This window comes from Lagenorhynchus albirostris, chromosome 2 (genome assembly GCF_949774975.1).
Source record: "Lagenorhynchus albirostris chromosome 2, mLagAlb1.1, whole genome shotgun sequence".
In the NCBI taxonomy this organism is placed as follows: domain Eukaryota; kingdom Metazoa; phylum Chordata; class Mammalia; order Artiodactyla; family Delphinidae; genus Lagenorhynchus; species Lagenorhynchus albirostris.
The window spans coordinates 182,077,872-182,096,890 of record NC_083096.1 but is presented as its reverse complement, the minus strand read 5'-3'; the positions used below and the strand labels follow the sequence as shown (position 1 = coordinate 182,096,890).

The window sequence follows — 19,019 nt, the reverse complement described above, 5'->3', positions numbered from 1 at the left end:
TGCTTGAGGGGATGGGACCCCAGCTCCCTCTGCAGGGATTGGGTTCATCAGGCCAGCAGCCCCCTAGGCCCTGTGCCCCCGCAGGACTGGCTGCAGCCACCCCTGTAGACGCCCTGCTGGACCCAGGCCGAGCCCACGTGGCTGGCTGGCACAGAGGCTGCAGGCGGCCTCCCTGAAGGGGACCGGCAGACCTCCCGTGACTCAGTGACTGCTGGCTGGCGGGCGAGGGGGGCGCAGCGGGTGGCACTCAGAGGAGGCATCTGACACGGCTCTGCCTCCGGGGCTGCTGGCTTCTGCTTTCATCCCTGGGGCAAGGAGCTGCCCGGAGATCAAGAGTGCGGCAGGACCACCTCTGTCCAGCCTGGGGGTGAGGGCACAGCTGTCCAGCCTGGGGGTGAGGGCACAGCTGCCAAGGGGCCCACCAGGCTCTTGTAGAGGTTCCTGCCCATCCGCTGTCTCCCGGGAGCCCCCAGCCTGGGTTCCATCTCTGAGTGCAAAGTGGTTTCACAGGCGGAAGGAGTAAGGGTCCCTGCCTTAAAAACAAAACGAGGACCTCCCTGGCGGTCCAATAGTTAAGTCTCCGCACTTCCAATGGGGCACGAGGGAGAGGTGCATGTCCGATCCTTGGTTGGGGAGATAAGATCCCGCATGCAAAGGGGAGCGTGGCCGAGGACCCCTTGAATCCCTTCCCCACCCTGCAGTTCTGTCCGGGAAGGGCGGCCCATGGTCACCACGTGGGTGGGGGGCGGGGCAGGGGGGGCTCCCTGATGCCTAAGGGGCTCCCTCCCGGCCCGGAAAAGCCCAGCTTCTTGCTGCTTCCCTCCCCAACCTTGTTGTCCTCTCCACTCTGGGCCCCAGCAGGATACTGGTGCAGGCTGTGGTCACCGCGGGAGACCAGGGCGGTGCACGGGGAGGAGGCTGTGAGCTTCCTGGGCTGGGACAGGAGAGTTCTAACGTTTGCTGAATGAATGACCGCAGGGAAGCCTGTGGCCTGGGACCCTGGGGAAGATTACGGAGATTCCGGAGCACCTGCGGGCTTCTGTTTCCTGCGTCTTGCCCTGACCCGCTGCAGCTCACGTGGTCTGTAGAGCACTGAGGCCCCTCTGGCCAGATTTTGGTGACCACACCCTTCCACCTGTGGTCACCGGGTTGCAGATGGAGATGGGGGAGCCGTGGCCAGGGGACGAGGCCCCTCCACCCCGTGAGCCAAGCCTCCATTCCTCTCAGGGATGGGAGGTGGTTGTCCCCACGACTGGGGGCCTTCAGCTGCTGACCCCAGCAGGCCACCCCTCCCCCCCGCCACCATCACCGTGCGCAGCCCTGACGTAACCAGGAGCCACAGCGAGGCTTCCCCTCGATCGGAAGGCGCCCAGCCAGTAGGCGCCTAAGCCATGGTGAGGCTCTTGGTGGACTGTACCAGGGGAAAGGCCTTCCACCGTCGCTTTGGGAGAGCTGGGATTTGATTTTTTTTTTTACTGTGGAATCAATTCAATTTGAGCCGTCCAGCCACGGCTCTGTGTTGGTTGACTCGTTCGTAATCAGGGAACAGGTGCTTGAAGGTTGCTTTGAAAAGATTGAAACTTCCAGTGTGTGATCTTTATAAGGAATTCTTAATGGGGCATCAGTTAGACGTGTGAACCATCGCCCTGTCGGGCAGTCTTGCCGTGGGCTCTGTGGCTGGTCCAGATGTTTCCACCGTGGTCTGACCACGTGAGGTCCGTGCTTTTTAGTGTTGAGTTGGGGAGGGGTCCCCGTGCCGCTCGTCCCGCCGGCTCAGGCCTCACAAGTTTAGAGGAGAGACTGAGGTTCTCACTGGCCAAGAGCAGCAGGGCGGGGCGGTGGGGGGGGGGTCCTGGCCGTGACCCCCAGTCCCCAGTAACGATTGCCCGTTCTCCCCGCCCCCAGCTCCCTCTGAATCTGAGCGAGATCTGGGTGGTACTGTTTGGGAGTGTGAGTGTTGGCCTCCAGCCCCTTCCGGCAATTGGGCCTCTCTGTTTGTCCTCCAAGATGACTCCACAGGGAGAACGGACACCCCAAGTGCACGTAGGTTCAGCAGCTCTCGCTCTTTGCCACCCACCTGGCTCACAGGAGAAGAGTTGGCTCCTGTCTCGGAGCTCCTGGCCTCTGGGAGAGAGCGGAAGGGGGTGTTACACAAGCGCCCTTCCGGATGTGTGTGGTTTTGAGCGGTTACACCTCTTCCTGTCTCTTCTTGAGGCACCCTGTGGCCGCCGTGGCTCCCACAGGCTTTGGGCCCATAAAGGGCAGTGGTTTCATGCCGTGTCACAGTCAGAGCCATGCCTCAGGGCTTTGGTAGAAGGGATTTACGGGGTTCGAGAAGCAACATGCAAAGTAACATCAGTTCGAGAAGCAGCTGCTTAAGTCCTAGCCCTGGTTCCTGACGCTTCCGGGGAGATCACCCAACGCCCTTCACACGCCTGTCACACCCACGTGCTGTAAGCCTCTGGTCCCTCAGTCAGAGCTCACGGAGCACCGGCCATGTGCCTGGCGCTGCTGGGACACGTCAGTGAGCAGAAGAGGCAAAGCCCCTGCCCTGGAGGAGCCGACATCCCTGTGGTCTCAGGGCAAGTGGGGACGGGGTGAAGGTGAGGAACAGTCCATAACTGGTGTCACAGCAGAGTGACCTTCAAGGTGGTCTCCAGCGGCCCCGCCTCTTGGTCCTCACCCACTCCATCGTATTAGGGTTGGTCTTTGTGACCAATAAAGAAAGACACGGCAGCTTCTCTCTCTCCATCCCTTGCTCTGGGGGAAGCAAACTGCCTCGGCCTGAGAGACCCACGGAGAACAGAACTGCGGCCCACTGCGCACAGCCTTGTGCAGGAGACACCTAAGAAGAGGAGCCTTCAGGGGAATTCCCTGGCAGCCCAGTGGCTAGTACTCCACGGTCTCACTGCCCAGGTCCTGGGTTCAATCCCTGGTTGGGGAACTAAGATCCCACAAGACGCACGGTGCAGCAAAAAGCAAAGACAAGGAGCCTTGAGCTGAGATGGTGGCCTCAGCTGACATCCTGCCCACAGCCTCAGGAGAGACCCTGAGCCAGACCACCCAGCCAAGTCAGTCCCGGATTCCTGACTCCAAAACTGTGTGAGTAATATCTGTTGCTGTAAGCCGCCACCCCTTGTCAGGTGGCAGCAGACGACTCATACAGTCTCATTGTTCTTAAGACCTCAGCGATCTAGGGCCAAGCCTTCGGGAAGCTTTGAGCTTCCAGGATGATCCAGAATGAGGATGCAGCCCCAGAGGGCCCCCCGTGACAGCGAGTCATACCTGTGCATGGCTGGCCACCTCCGTAAGTGATGAGCCTTTTTCTGGGGAGCTGGAGAAGATGAGAAGACTTCTGAGAGCAGGGGAGAGAGGCAGCATGGGAAAAGGAGAGGTTGCAGTGAGTCTGAGGACCCTGAAAAGTGATTTTTCTGGAAGGCAGGACCACTGCCTGGGAGCAGGCTGCCTCTGGGACAGATGCCTCTGTGCAAGAGTGACCTCACCTGCCTTTGGCCTGCGGTGCAAACGTTCAGGAAGGAGTTGTGATCTCGGACTTTCTGAGAGGCACTCCCAGGCCTCGGGCAGCACCTTCGCTCCTCCAGCGCCGGGCACGAGCGGATTCCAGCCTCCGTGGTCGTCACCGCACACCCCCACCTGGTAGCACATCAGCTCCTCCGGGACTCCTGTTACCCTCCCATTTTACAGGTGGAGAAACTGACACTTCGGAAGGTTGGGAGATTTGCCCAAGGTCAGACACCAATAAATGGCAGAGCTACGATGCAAACCAAGGGCTAGATCTGAACCCCTCCCCACCACCTGGAGTGGTCTCCTGGGTCACCCAAAGAGGGAGGAATTGTGTCATCCACCAAGACCCAGAAGAAGATGGAAACGGGTGTCGACCCGGCAAGGTTTCGATTTAGAAACAGTTACCCTCTCCCGAGCTCAAAGGGCTAGCTTCACGTGAACTCTCACTACATGAAGGTTCCCATCACCCAAGTTTTGTACTCCAGAACCTACGGTAAAGGGACAGCTGGGGCATCCTTTTCCAGTAACCGGAAGTAGCTCCCGGCCTCCCGCTGGAGTTATAATTTAATGTAACGAGAATGACCCTGAATATTAAAACACAGCGGAACGGCTCCCAGCAGTGCTGAAGTTAAAACTCCATTCACCTTCTGCGTAACAGTCCTGGTGGCAGGCCACAGAGAGGCTCGTTTGTCTGCATTCGTGGGTCTGCTGGCTCCACGTCGCAGGTCGATGGTGATGCCCGGGCCGGGCCGCGTGGCTCTAGCGTGTGAGCTCGGCCTCTTCGGACCAGCGGGGGGTGTGTCTGGAGCAGGTTCATCCGTGATGATGGCAGGGGCTCCAGGGCAAGTCTCCTGTGGCTGGAGCTGGCATATCGTCATTCTGCTCGCACATTGGCCCAAGAGTGTGTTCGTGTGTGTGTGGAGGCGGGGTGGGTGTCGTATGCATGCGTGCACGTTGGGGGGAGGTGGCAGAGTCACTCAGCAAAGGACATGGATACGGAAGGAGCCAGGAATGGGGACCGATGATTCAATCTCCTAGACCCTCATACCCTCCTTCTATGCAAATCAGATGGCAGCTCACCAACCAGCACGTCTGAGGAGCCAGAACAGGTGGTCCCCCAAGCAGGCTCGCTCAGAAAGCATCTCCTATCACTGTGTGTCTCTGGACTCGTGGGCTCGGTCTGACTTTTCTTTGTGGGTTCTTGGCTTAGCTGTGAATTCCTTTTCTTCTCTCGCCTGGATGCACTGAATCCTTCCCATCTCGTGCCAGTAGCTCTCATCAACTCTGAGAGGCTACAGATTCCATCTTTAATGCTGAGGCTGAAGGGATCAGAGAAAGAGGGAGACAGAGGGAGAGGAAGAGAGAGAGAGCGCCACTTGCAGATCCGAACTGGACACCCCCAGGCACGTTAGCTCCCAGAATAATATAATCATTTATTCTTAGCTCCAACAGAGAAATTGAGGCTCATGTAGGCCAGGCCCCCATTTTGCAGATGAGAAGACTGAGGCTTAAAGAGACAGAGAGCGAGCTCGCATGTCCTGGTCAAGGGCGCCTCACCGTGGTCTGCTGTGACCCTGGACATTTTGCACAGTGCATCTGGTTTATTCTGGGACTTTCCCTCTGTGTGTATAAATGTGCTTGTCCATGTTTAAAATCATGTCATGGGTCCACTTTTCCAGAAGACCGCCAGCCCGAGTCTCAGGGCCAATCCCAGGCCCCAGAGTCACATAGAGGCCCCGTGGGGCCTTTGGTCAGTCCCTGAGAGTCTGAGCATCAGGGCCTGGCCGGGGCTGCAGCTCTGATGACAGCCTAAGACTCCAGGAATCCGTTTTTGTGTTTTCTTCCCATTTAAACTCGGCCTCCTGCCCTCTCGTGTCCTCTGCCCTCGGAGCCCTGACAGGCTGCATAGTGACCTTTCTGGGAAAACTAAAGTGGAGAAAACACAGTGAGAGGTTGCAGGGGAACTGCATTCTCACACAGCCTCAAAGAGCCCTCCCTGCGGTTCCTGGTTAATTAGGAAGGAATTAGTACTCTGTGCCATGGCGGAAGCTGCCTTAACCAAGTGGCAGGCCCTGGCTTTGCCCGTCATGGACAAACGTGCGTGTGCATCCTGGTTTGATGCACCAGAAGGACACACCTCGCCAGAAAGGTTTAGCCAGATCTAACCATCAGGCTGCAGTCAGACAGATGCAAAATGTGGGACAGTCAGCAGGACTAATGGCCTGAGCTTTTCAAAAAAAAAAAAAAAACCAATGCCATGAAAAACAAAATGAAAAAACGGTAGGGGGGTGGGGTGCTGGATTAGGAGATTAGTTGAGGGGTGCTGGGTTAGGTGAACCTTGAGTGGATTCTGGTAGGGTTTTTTTTAAGCTATAGCATCTATTTTTGGAATGGATTCTGGATTTTTTTAAACTATAGACTATCTTTTTGGAATCGATGGGAAAATTTTAATCTCTATTTTATTTCTTCTCTGATCTTTATTATTTCCTTCCTTCTGCTGACTTTAGGTTTTGTTTGTTCTTCTTTTCCTTTCTTTCTTTTTAAAATTTATTTATTTATTTATTTGGTTGTGTCGGGTCTTACTTGCGGCAGGCGGGCTCCTTCGTTGCGGCTCATGGGCTCCTTACTTGCGGCATGTGAATTCTTAGTTGCGACCATGCATGTGGGATCTAGTTCCCTGATCAGGGATCGAATCCGGGCCCCCTGCGTTGGGAGTGCAGAGTCTTAACCACAGCACCTCCAGGGAAGTCCCTGTTCTTTTTCTAATTCTTTTAGGTGGTAGCCTGGATTATTTGAGGTTTTTCTTGTTTTTGGAGGAAGGCGGAAATTTTTAATATAGGCTATATATCAGGTGGTATTGAATTAATTGCCTTAGATATGATCACGGTGTTGTAGTTATGTAAGGTAGAGTTCTTACTCTCAGAAAATGCTTGCTGCAGTATTGAGGTGTGAAGTGCATGAGATCGCAACTTGTCAAATGTTTCAGAAAAAAAGTGTGTGCGAGAGGGAGGGGGAAGAGGTGAAGGGGAGAGGGGGAGGGAGGAGAGGCCATGCAAGCAAATGAGGCAAACGCAGATTATCAGTGAGTAGGATGAAGGGTATATAGGGGCTTGTTGCTATTCTGGTGTTTTACAATTTTTCTGATGTTTTAAAGTTTTAAAAATAATAAGTTGGAGAGAAGACAGTGTCCACAGATGGAGCCTTTTAGGTCCCCTGTCATCACTCAGCTCAGCCTGCAAAGGGTGAGAGCTGGTGTTGACTCAACATCTTTCCTCTTGGGCTCAGAGCGTATCTTCTCTTTGCTCCCATGAGAAACTATGAACGGGCCTTTGTGAGCGCTCCATGCTTATGTCTCCAAGTATAAACCGGGGTGGTTTGCTCCGGGTCACACGCAGACCAGCTGGGCGTGCAGGAGACGGGAGGGACCCAGCCTTCGGACTCCCAGCTTGGACCCCGAGCCACACCCTCTCAGCCGCCCCTCCCGTCCCTCGTCCCTCCGAGCCTGTCATGTTGCCAAATGGTTTCTGAACAGTCCAGGGTGGAGGTGGGGTGGGCAGCTGTGCCAGCCTTCCCCCCCTAGGGGTGCAGGAGCCCAGCGCAGCCTGGGAGTCACAGCATCCCCACTGGGACGTCAGCTCCTTGGGGATTGGCTGCCAGGCAGATGCAGTGGCTCCTGATTGGACAGCGGCAGCTACAGGGCAAGGAGGTGGGCTCTGGGCACGTTGGCTGTGGCCCTGGACTGTGTCCTAAATGCTCAGCAGGGGCTTGGGGAGACCTCACCAATCCTCTTCCCCCCCCCCGTGAGGTGGCAAAGGTGCCAACCCCCAGGAGGAATGAGACAGAGAAGCACTGCTCGTGGCCTGCAGTTCTTTTCCGCGTGAAGTGGGCATCAGAGCGTGGCCAGTGCCCGGCTGTGGGCGGAGGAGCTGACTGCTGACCCTGAAGGACCTGAGCTTCCAGAGTCCGGGCTAGGGTGAGGAGTGGGACAGGTGACCTCCCTGGGGATGCCTCCCACAGTGTGGCCAGTGGCACCTATAGCTGCCATGAACACCCCCGCTGGACAGAGCGGACATTGCACCCTCAGGAAGGCTGCCCTGTCCCCACCCCTGCCACCTCGTGCAAGCCGAGTCCCCAGGCCCTCCCCCTACCACAGGCGTGCCAGGCATAGCTGTGAGCACAGCCGACAGAGCTCCCTGCATCCATGGAGCTGGCATCTTGGGGTCACAAATGAGACAGTAGGTGAAATATAAGGTGTGTTAGAAGGTGACCCGTGCCAGGGGAGGGACCAGGGGAGTGTAGGGAAGACAGGTCTGCAATTTAAGATAAAGTGTCCAGAGAAGACTCCCTGAGAATGTGACCTTTGTATTAAGAGGTGAAGGTCAGGGGTCCCTCCGGCGGGTCAGGGATCAGAGAGTTCAGGCAGAAGGAAGGGCAGGTGCAAAAGCCCTGAGGTTGGAGTGTCTGCTTGGTTCACGGGACCCCACAGAGCCCGCGTCTGGGGCGGAGTGAGTGGGGGGGTGGGGGGGTGAGGTCAGAGAGGTCGTGGCTCAGGCGGGGCCGGGCTGAGGCCGCTGTTGAGATTTGGGCTTTCACTCTGGGTAGAATGGGAAACCATTGGAAAGTTTGAGCGAAGTAACAACATGATCTGATTTATGTTCCGGAAGTTTCGCTCTGGCTCTTGGTCAAGGTGGAAGCCAGGAGACCTGTCAGAAAGCTGTCGTGGGGACTAAGAGAGGGAAGGTGGCAGCCGGGCCAGGGAGAAGGAGGCAGAGGTCACCGCAAGAAGCGTGGGACTTGGGCTTCCCCGGTGGCGCAGTGGTTGGGAATCCGCCTGCCGATGCAGGGCACACGGGTTCGTGCCCCGGTCCGGGAAGATCCCACATGCCGCGGAGCAGCTGGGTCCGTGAGCCATGGCCGCTGAGCCTGCGCGTCCGGAGCCTGTGCTCCGCAGCGGGAGAGGCCACAACAGTGAGAGGCCCGCGTACCGCAAAAATAAAAAAAAAAAAAGAAGCGTGGGACTCTGGTGGCTTCTGAAGATGGCCTCATGACGGGGTGGCCATGGAAGAACAGGGCTGCAGTGGGAGTTGTCGACTTAAAAAAATGCACAACGTGAGAGTGAGAGTGAGAGTTAAGTTTTATTTGGGGCAACAGGAGGACTGTGGCCCGGGGGGACGGCGTTTCAGATAGCTCTGAGAAACTGCACCGAAGAGGTCAGGGGAAGGTCAGTATGTACGTGATTTTGGCAAAGAGGGAGTCCATGCAATCAAGCACATATTTTTTTCCAGAAGGTTTCTGTTAGTCACGAGGAACAATCGTCACCATGAAGGACTTCAGTGTTTTTCTAGATATGAGGAAATACAAAAATTAGGCTCACTAAATCTTCTCCTGAAAATATTTAACTATCTGAAGCCCTGTTCTGCCAGTTTTTCTCAGAGCACCGAGCGCCTCATTTCTGCTCTCCACCCTGAACTCCTTTCAGGGGATGTTGAAAGTCAGCAGCTGCAGCAGCACATGATCTAATCCTTGTAGAGGGAGATGGCAAGTGCCCCTGGCAAGTACCAATTTGTAGTTGACAGGGTGGTCAGGAGCTTCGTGTTACACGTATGGCCCCAAGGCGCTTGTTTCACATCCTTGTAGAGATGCCTAGTGGACAGTTGGATACACGCATCTGCGGTCCAGGGGAGAGATGGGGGCTGGAGATACAATCATGGGGTCTGCAGCATAGCAATGGAGGTCAGAGCCAGAAGACCGGTGGAAACCTGAGGAACCTCGTGTAGCAGCAGGAAGGTCACGGCGACCTTGGCAATGGTAGCTTCCTCAGAGGCATGAGGGCAGAAGGGAGGGGAATTACAGACAAGAGGACATTTCCTGTGATGGAAGGAGAGAAATAGGACAAGAGTGGGGAAGGAAGTGGGTCCAAGAAATTATGCTTGTTGTTTTTGAAAACTGCAGAAGTAGTTTGGGGTTTTTTTTTTTTGGTTATCTTTTTTTTTTTTTTTTTTTTTGGTATATGGGCCTTTCACTGTTGTGGCCTCTCCCGTCGTGGAGCACAGGCTCCGGATGCGCAGGCTCAGCGGCCACGGCTCACGGGCCCAGCCGCTCTGCGGCATGTGGGATCTTCCCGGACTGGGGCACGAACCCGCGTCCCCTGCCTCGGCAGGCGGACTCTCAACCACTGCGCCACCAGGGAAGCCCTTTAGTTATCTATTTTATGCATATTAGTGTACATATGTCAATCCCAATCTCCCAATTCATCCCCCCCCCGACTTCCCCCCTTGGTGTCCATACGTTTGTCCTCTACATCTGTGTCTCTATTTCTGCCCTGCAAACCAGTTCATCTGTACCATTTTTCTAGATTCCACATATATGCATTAATATGCGATATTTGTCTTTCTCTTTCTGACTTACTTCACTCTGTATGACAGTCTCTAGGTCCATCCACATCTCTACAAGTGACCCAATTTCGTTCCTTTTTATGGCTGAGTAATATTCCGTTGTATATATGTACCACATCTTCTTTACCCATTCATCTGTCGATGGGCATTTAGGTTTCTTCCGTGACCTGGCTACTGTAAATAGTGCTGCAATGAACATTAGGGTGCATGTGTCTTTTTGAATCATGGTTTTTGCTGGGTATATGTCCAGTAGTGGGATTGCTGGGTCATATGGTAATTTTATTTTTATTTTTTTAAGGAACCTCCATACTGTTCTCCTTAATGGCTCTATCAATTTACATTCCCACCAATGGTGCAAGAGGGTTCTCTTTTCTCCACACCCTCTCCAGCATTTATTGTTTGTAATTTTATGATGATGCCCAGCTAACCAGTGTGAGGTGATGATACCTCATTGTAATTTTGATTTGCATTTCTCTAGTAATTAGTGATGTTGAGCAGCTTTTCATGTGCCTCTTGGCCATCTGTCTATTTAGATCTTCTGCCCATTTTCTGATTGGGTTGTTTGTTTTTTTGATATTGAGCTGCATGAGCTATCCATATATTTTGGAGATAAATCATTTGTCTGTTGATTCGCTTGCAAATATTTTCTCCCATTCTGAGGGTTGTCTTTTTGTCTTGTTTATGGTTTCCTTGGCTGTGCAAAAGCTTTTAAGTTTCATTAGGTCCCATTTGTTTATTTTTGTTTTTATTTCTGTTACTCTAGGAGGTGGGTCAAAAAAGATCTTGCTGCAATTTGTGTCAAAGAGTGTTCTTCCTTCCTATGTTTTCCTCTAAGAGTTTTATAGTGCCTGGTCTCACATTTAGGTCTGTAATCGATTTTGGGTTTATCTTTGTGTATGGTGTTACGGAGTGTTCTAATTTCATTCTTTTACATGCAGCTGTCCCTTTTTCCCAGCATCACTCATTGAAGAGACTGTCTTTTCTCCATTGTATATCCTTTCCTCCATTGTCATAGATGAGTTGACCATAGGTGCATGTGTTTATCTCTGGGTTTTCTATCCTGTTCCATTGATCTATATTTCTGTTTTTGTGCCAGTACCATACTGTCTTGATTACTGTAGCTTTGTAGTATAGTCTGAAGTCAGGGACCCTGATTCCTCCAGCTCCATTTTTTTTTCTTCAAGATTGCTTTGGCTAATTGGTGCCTTTTGTGTCTCCATACAAATTATAAGATTTTTTTTGTTCTAGTTCTGTAAAAAATGCCATTGATAATTTAATAGGGATTGCATTGAACCTGTAGACTGCTTTGGGTAGTATAGTCATTTTCACAATATTGATTCTTCCAATCCAAGAACATGGTATCTCTCTCCATCTGTTTGTGTCACCTTTGATTTCTTTCATCAGTGTCTTATAGTTTTCTGAGTACAGGTCTTTTACCTCCTTAGGTAGGGTTATTCCTAGGTATTTTATTCTTTTTGTTGCAATGGTGAATAGGATTGTTTCCTTAATTTACATTCTGATCTTTCATTGTTAGTGTATAGGAATGCAAGAGATTTCTGTGCATTATTTTGTATCCTGCTACTCTACCAAATTCATTGATTAGCTCTAGTAGTTTTCTGGTGGCACCTTTAGGATTTTCTATGTATAGTATCATGTCATCTGCAAACAGTGACAGTTTTACTTCCTCTTTTCCAATTTGGATTCCTTTTATTTCTTTTTCTTCTCTGACTGCTATGGCTAAAACTTCCAAAACTATGTTGAATAATAGTGGTGAGGGTGGCCAACGTTGTCTTGTTCCTGATCTTAGAAGAAATGGTTTCAGTTTTTCACCATTGAGAATGACGTTGGCTGTGGGTTTGTCATATATGGGCTTTATTATGTTGAGGTAGGTTCCCTCTATGCCTACTTTCTGGAGAGTTTTTAATCATAAATGGGTGTTGAAGTTTGTGAAAAGCTTTTTCTGCATCTATTGAGATTATCATATGGTTTTTAATCCTTCAGTTTGTTAATATGGTGTATCACATTCATTGATTTGCATATATTGAACAATCCTTGCATCCCTGGGGTAAACCCCACTTGACCATGGTGTATGATCCTTTTAATGTGCTGTTGTATTCTGTTTCCTAGTATTTTGTTGAGGATTTTTGCATCTCTGTTCATCAGAGATATTGACCTGTAGTTTTCTTTTTTTGTGACATCTTTGTCTGGTTTTGGTATCAGGGTGATGGTGGCCTCATAGAATGAGTTTAGGAGTGTTCCTACCTCTGCTATATTTTGGAAGAGTTTGAGAAGGATGGGTGTTAGCTCTTCTCTAAATGTTTGATAGAATTTGCCTGTGAAGCCATCTGGTCCTGGGCTTTTGTTTGTTGGAAGATTCTTAATCACAGTTTCAATTTCATTACTAGTGATTGGTCTGTTTATATTTTCTATTTTTTCAAGGTTCAGTCTTGGAAGGTTGTGTTTTTCTAAGTATTTGTCCATTTCTTCCAGGTTGTCCATTTTATTGGCATATAGTTGCTGGTAGTAATCTCTCATGATCCTTTCTATTTCTGCAGTGTCAGTTGTTACTTCTCCTTTTTCATTTCTAATTCTGTTGATTTGAGTCTTCTCCCTTTTTTTCTTGATGAGTCTGGCTAATGGTTTATCAATTTTGTTTTTCTTCTCAAAGAACCAGCTTTTACTTTTATTGATCTTTGCTATTGTTTCCTTCATTTCTTTTTCATTTATTTCTGATCTGATCTTTATGATTTCTTTCCTTCTGCTAACTTCGGGGTTTTTTTGTTCTTCTTTCCCTAATTGCTTTAGGTGTAAGGTTAGGTTGTTTATTTGAGATTTTTCTTGTTTCCTGAGGTAGGATTGTATTGCTATAAACTTCCCTCTTGAACTGCTTTTGCTGCATCCCACAGGTTTTGGGTCGTCATGTTTTCATTGTCATTTGTTTCTAGGTATTTTTTGATTTTCTCTTTGATTTCTTCAGTGATCTCTTGGTTATTTAGTAGCGTATTGTTTAGCCTCCATGTGTTTGTATTTTTTATATTTTTTCCCCTGTGATTGATATCTAGTCTCATAGCGTTGTCGTCAGAAAAGATACTGGATTCAATTTCAATTTTCTTAAATTTACCAAGGCTTGATTTGTGACCCAAGATATGGTCTATCCTGGAGAATGTTCCATGAATACTTGAGAAGAAAGTATATTCTGTTGTTTTTAGATGGAATGTCCTATAAATATCAATTAAGTCCATCTTGTTTAATGTGTCATTTAAAGCTTGTGTTTTCTTATTAATTTCATTTTGGATGATCTGTCCATGGGTGAAAGTGAGGTGTTAAAGTCCCCTACTATGATTGTGTTACTGTTGATTTCCCCTTTTATGGCTGTTAGCATTTGCCTTAAGTATTGAGGTGCTCCTATATTGGGTGCATAAATATTTACAATTGTTATATCTTCTTCTTGGATTGATCCCTTGATCATTATGTAGTGTCCTTCTTGGGTTTTTGTAATAGTCTTTATTTTAAAGTCTATTTTGTCTGATATGAGAATTGCTACTCCAGCTTTCTTTTTTTTTTAATAAAGTTATTTATTTATTTTTGGCTGCATTGGGTCTTTGTTGCTGCGTGCAGACTTTCTCTAGTTGCGGCGAGTAGGGGCTACTCTTCATTGTGGTGCGTGGGCTTCTCGTTGCAGTGGCTTCTCTTGTGCAGCGCAGGCTCATGTGTGCGGGCTTCAGTAGTTATGGCACGTGGGCTCAGTAGTTGTGGCTTGCAGGCTCAGTAGTTGTGGCTCGTGGGCTCAGTAGTTGTGGCACACAGGCTTAGCTGCTCCACGGCATGTGGGATCTTCCCGGACCAGGGTTTGAACCCCTGTCCCCTGTATTGGCAGGCGAATTCTTAACCATTACACCACCAGGGAAGCCCTTCCAGCTTTCTTTTGATTTCCATTTGCATGGAATATCTTTTTCCATCCCCTCACTTTCAGTCTGTATGTGTCCCTAGGTCTGAAGTGGGACTCTTGTAGACAGCATATGTATGGGTCTTGTTTTTGTATCCATTCAGCCAGTCTGTGTCTTTCGCTTGGAGCATTTAATCCATTTACATTTAAGGTAATTATCAATACGTATGTTCCTATTACCATTACCTTAATTGTTTTGGGTTTGTTTTTGTAGGTCCTTTTGTTCTCTTGTGTTTCCCACTTAGAGAAGTTCCTTAAGCATTTGTTGTAAAGCTGGTTTGGTGGTGCTGAATTCTCTTAACTTTTGCTTGTCTGTAAAACTTTTGATTTCTCTGTCGAATATGAAAGCGATCCTTGCTGGGTAGAGTATTCTTGGTTGTAGGTTCTTCCCTTTCATCACTTTACATATATCGTGCCACTCCCTTCTGGCCTGTAGAGTTTCTGCTGAGAAGTCAGCTGTTAACCTTATGGGAGTTCCCTTGTATGCTTTTGTTGTTTTTCCCTTGTTGCTTTTAATAATTTTTCTTTGTCTTTAATTTTCGTCAGTTTGGTTACTATGTGTCTCGGCGTGTTTCTCCTTGGCTTTATCCTGCCTGGGGCTCTCTGTGCTTCCTGGACTTGGGCGGCTATTTCCTTTCCCATGTTAGGGAAGTTTTCGACTATAATCTCTTCACATATTTTCTCAGTTCCTTTCTCTCTCTCTTCTCCTTCTGGGACCCCTATAATGTGAATGTTCATGCATTTAATGTTGTCCCAGAGGTCTCTTAGGCTGTCTTCATTTATTTTCATTCTTTTTTCTTTATCCTTTTCTGTGGCAGTGATTTCCACCATTCTGTCTTCCAGGTCACTTATCCGTTCTTCTGCCTCGGTTATTCTACTATTGATTCCTTCTGGTGTAGTTTTCATTTCCGTTACTGTGTTGTTCATTCCTGTTTGTTTGTTCTTTAATTTTTCTAGGTGTTTGTTGTTCTTTAATTCTTCTAGGTCTTTGTTAAACATTTCTTGCATCTTCTAGATCTTTGCGTCCATTCTTTTTCCAAGGTCCTGGATCATCTTTACTATCATTATTGTGAATTCTTTTCTGGAAGGCTGCCTATCTCCACTTCATTTAGTTGTTTTTCTGGGGCTTTATCTTGTTCCTTCATCTGTACATAGCCCTCTGCCTTTTCATCTTGTGTATCTTTCTGTGAACGTGTTTTTTGTTCCACAGGCTCCAGGATTGTAGTTCTTCTTGCTTCTGCTGTCTGCCCTCTGGTGGATGAGGCTACCTAAGAGGCTTGTGCAAGCTTCCTGATGGGAGGGACTGGTGGTGGCTAGAGCTGGCTGTTGCTCTGGTGGGCAGAGCTCAGTAAAACTTTAATCTGCTTGTGTGCTAATGGGTGGGGCTGAGTTCCCTCCCTGTTGGTTGTTTGGCCTGAGGCAACCCAGCCCTGGTGTCTGCAGTCTCTTTGTTGGGGCTAATGGCAGACTCTGGGAGGGCTCACACCAAGGAGTACTTCCCAGAACTTCTGCTGCCAGTGTCCTTGTACCCGCGGTGAGCCACAGCCAACACCCCCACCTCTGCAGGAGACCCTCCAACACTAGCTGGTAGGTCTGCTTCAGCCTTCTATGGGGTCACTGCTCCTTCCCCTGGGTCCCGATACACACACTACTTTGTCTGTGTGTCCTCCAAGAGTGGAGTCTCTGTTTCCCCCAGTCGTTTTGAAGTCCTGCAATCACATCCCGCTAGCCTTCAAAGTCTGATTCTCTAGGAGTTCCTCCTCCGTCGCCGGACCCCCAGGTCGGGAAGCCTGACATGGGGCTCAGAACCTTCACTCCAGTGGGTGGACTTCTGTGGTATAAGTGTTCTCCAGTTTGTGAGTCACCCACCCAGCGGTTATGGGATTTGACTTTATCGTGATTGCACCCCTCCTACCGTCTCATTGTGGTTTCTCCTTTGTCTTTGGATGTGGGGCATCTTTTGGTGAGTTCCAGTGTCTTCCTGTTGATGATTGTTCAGCAGTTAGTTGTGATTCGGTGCTCTTGCAAGAGGGAGTGAGCACACGTCCTTCTCCTCCACCATCTTTCCTTCCATCTGGAGAAGTCGTTTTGGTGGGGGGGGGGGGTTGGCCGCACCACGTGGCATGCAGGATCTTAGTTCTCTGACCAGGGATCGAACCTGTGCCCCTGCAGTGGAAGTGCGGAGTCTTAACCACTGGACTGCCAGGGAAGTCCCAAGATAGAGGAAGTAGTAATTGATTGTGTGCAGACGGTTCTGCCGCATAAAGAAGGAAGGACTGGTGGGCGAGAGTCCTGTTGCAGGATGCCCTTGAATGGGGGCGAGGCAGAGGGTGTGGGTGCCGTGGGCGTGGCCAGGAGGGAAGCAGAATGTTCCTTGTGCTGATGCTGGGGGATGGGTCTGATGCTAGTGAAATAGGAAGCATCAGGTCGAGAGCTATGGGTAACACGGGAAAGGAAGTGTTCATGATTTCAGGAGAGAGGTGCTGGGTCGTGTCATCTTGGAGAGTGGGGGAGAGAATGGCCTAGAACAGGGGTTGGCCGACTTTTCCTTTAAAGGACAGGTAGTAAATATTTTAGGCTTTGCAGGCCAGATGGTCTCCATTGCAATGACCCACCCCATCATGGTAGCACAAGTGGGCAATTCATAAACAAATGGGCGTGGAGGTAAAACCTCCAATAAAACTTTATTTACAGAAAATTCTGGCCGCTGGCAGTAGTTTGCCGACTTCTAGTCCCGGAGCTCGGCTTTAGGCCAAGGGTCCTCAAAGTGTGTCCCCTGGACAAGCAACACGGGCGTCACCTGGGGACTCAGGCAGATTAAGTCTGTGATTCGGAATTCTGGACATTAAGCATCCCTAAGTGCCCGAGCTGGGGGTTGAGGTGTCACCACACAGCAGCTGGGCCCAGGGAAAGCCAGAGACGAGGGCGAGGGGTGGGGGTGGGCCGCACCCCCAGGAAAGGGCACGTGCATCCCGGCCTGCCCTTGGCTGCCTGTTGCCCATCCCATTAGCCTGTGTGAGGACATCATGCACCCTGCCTTCCCCGGGGCCTCTGGACCAGCATCTGGACTGGCCTTGGGGACAGCTCTGCTCCTAGCGCACAAGGCCTGGCACTCCGCGCACCCTCCCCTCTGTGGTCCTGGTTTCCCGTCCGTGTCCCTCACTCGCCTGGGGGGTGCTTCAGGGCAGGAGTCAGGGATCAGGGAGGTGAGGCATCCAGGATGACCCTGGGTGACCATGGTACCACTTCCTGGCCTGGGGAAGACAGCCCAGATTCCCAAGTCCACAGACTCCCTCTGCAACCACGATTTCTGCATAGTTTGGGCAACGAGAAAGTGCTCCCAGAACCTCAGAAAAGCAGTCAGGGAGGGGCGGAGTGGGGGCTTGGAAAGAAGGGGAGCACTTCACAGTCACGGACTCGACCCTCAGCCTCACCCGAACGCCCGTGGGCCTGTCTGTCTGTCTGATGAGGGACGTGCAGATGCTCAAGGAACCAGGCCTTCGGGATCACAGAGCATCCTGGCCACACTCACTGGTCTTTTTTTAACCGCCTCCCCTCCTTCTTTGCTCTCCCTCCAGGATCTTCCCTCCTTGAAGAAGGGAGTGGGTCGGGACAAGTGAGGCCAGCTCCATGTATCCGGAATCGACCACGGGGTCCCCAGCTCGGCTTTCCCTGCGACAGACCGGCTCCCCGGGCATGATCTACAGGTGACGCCCCCGTGCCACCCCACCAGGCCCTCCCAGGGTCAGTGCTGCCTCTGAGGAGGTCCGCAGGCCAGTCTCCTCCCCTCGGCCCCGAGGAAGGGGCCGAGTGAGCCCACAGGGCTGTCAGGTGCACGCAGCCAGCATTTTCTCCAAGGATAGGAGGCTTTTAAGACCAAAATGGGAAAGAAAAAGACCAAGGTTTTCCAGGTGGGATGGAGCCAGGATTAGACCCCTGCCTTGTCCCTGACTCTTCTGAAATAGTCCGTGGGAGGTAACAGAGGCCCTTCCCGGTTTCCATCTCTCTCATCTCACACACTGCAGGTCCTGGGGCCCCTGTGGTCCCACCAGCTCCCCTGACACCCTGAGCAAGGCTCCAAGCCTTACAGCCCTGAGTGGAGCCCGTGGAGGGTGGGGGCAGCCGGGTGCTTGCCGGGCCCCCTTGACCTATTTGTGGAGCCCGCTTCCAGATCCAGCCCTGGGTCTTTCTGTTTGGAAAATAGCCCAGGTTGAACCACAGGGAGGGCATGGGGAAGGCGCGGGGTGGGAGCCGCTGACATCATTGTCACAGAGGACTGGGCGCAAGTGGAACCCTGGGGCCCGCCAGTCCTTGAGCCACTGGACCTTCAGATAACTGTGAGGGCCTGAGCCGCAGCGCGCGTCCATGGAAACCACAGGGAATGGGGGCGTCCCTCCTGCATCCAGGTCCTACAAAGAACCCCATGGTCACGTGCAGACTTCCCAGCGTGTTGGGTGATGGGCATTCCTGGGTTTGAAGGTTTTCAACCGTTGGTCTGAAAAAGCATGTTTCATGAAAACCCAAACAGAGGGACTTCCCTGGCGGTCCAGTGGTTAAGACTCTGCCCTTCCACTGTAGGGGGTGCGGGTTCAATCCCTGGCGGGGGAGCTAAGATGCCACATGCCTGCGGGCGCGCGTGCCACGTGGCCAGAAAAAAAAGAAACCCAAACCGAGGCCAGGCACAGAGGAGCCCGGCACCCAAACAAACGGGCCTCCACCTCCCTGTGCCACTGGGTGGCGCTGTCACCGAGACTTGGTACCCAGGCACATCCTCCGACAGCCCCGCGAGGGCGGGGTGGGGCTGGGGCTGCCGGGCGTCAGAGATGCTTCCCGGGCTGGCACCTCCTTGTGCGTGGTTGATGCCAACTGTGGCTTCTCTCTCTTCTCTCCCTGTTTCCTTCTCTCTCCTCCATTGCTGTCCGCAGTACTCGGTATGGGAGCCCCAAAAGACAGCTCCAGTTTTACAGGTAACGAGCCCTCCGTTTTCCCTACAACCGGCAAGCAGGGCAGCGGGTGGGAGAGCCGTGCCGTCCAGGCCGGGTGTGCTGGTGATTTCTGGGGCATGAAAACTCCCCCGTAAGATCCAGGCTCTGGTCCTCTTCTCGGTGCCACGACACGGCATAGTGATGAAAGACGTGAAGTCAGGCTCGTTG

At 51.3% G+C, this 19,019-nt stretch overlaps 1 protein-coding gene across 4 annotated transcripts in view; it reads left to right on the top strand.

Moving 5' to 3' along the window:
- KCNAB2 (potassium voltage-gated channel subfamily A regulatory beta subunit 2) overlaps positions 1-19,019 on the top strand; it is a 96,843-nt gene that overhangs the window by 23,392 nt on the left and 54,432 nt on the right. For 2 of the 4 annotated variants that reach the window (XM_060141620.1, XM_060141621.1), the window contains exons 2-3: positions 17,445-17,573; positions 18,792-18,833. In XM_060141620.1, coding sequence (XP_059997603.1) covers positions 17,497-17,573; positions 18,792-18,833 — 119 coding nt within the window. In that variant the 5' untranslated portion in view covers positions 17,445-17,496. Of the gene's footprint in view, positions 1-7,702; positions 7,777-17,444; positions 17,574-18,791; positions 18,834-19,019 lie in introns of those variants that run through there. The other 2 variants (XM_060141622.1, XM_060141623.1) reach the window with 2 other exon arrangements.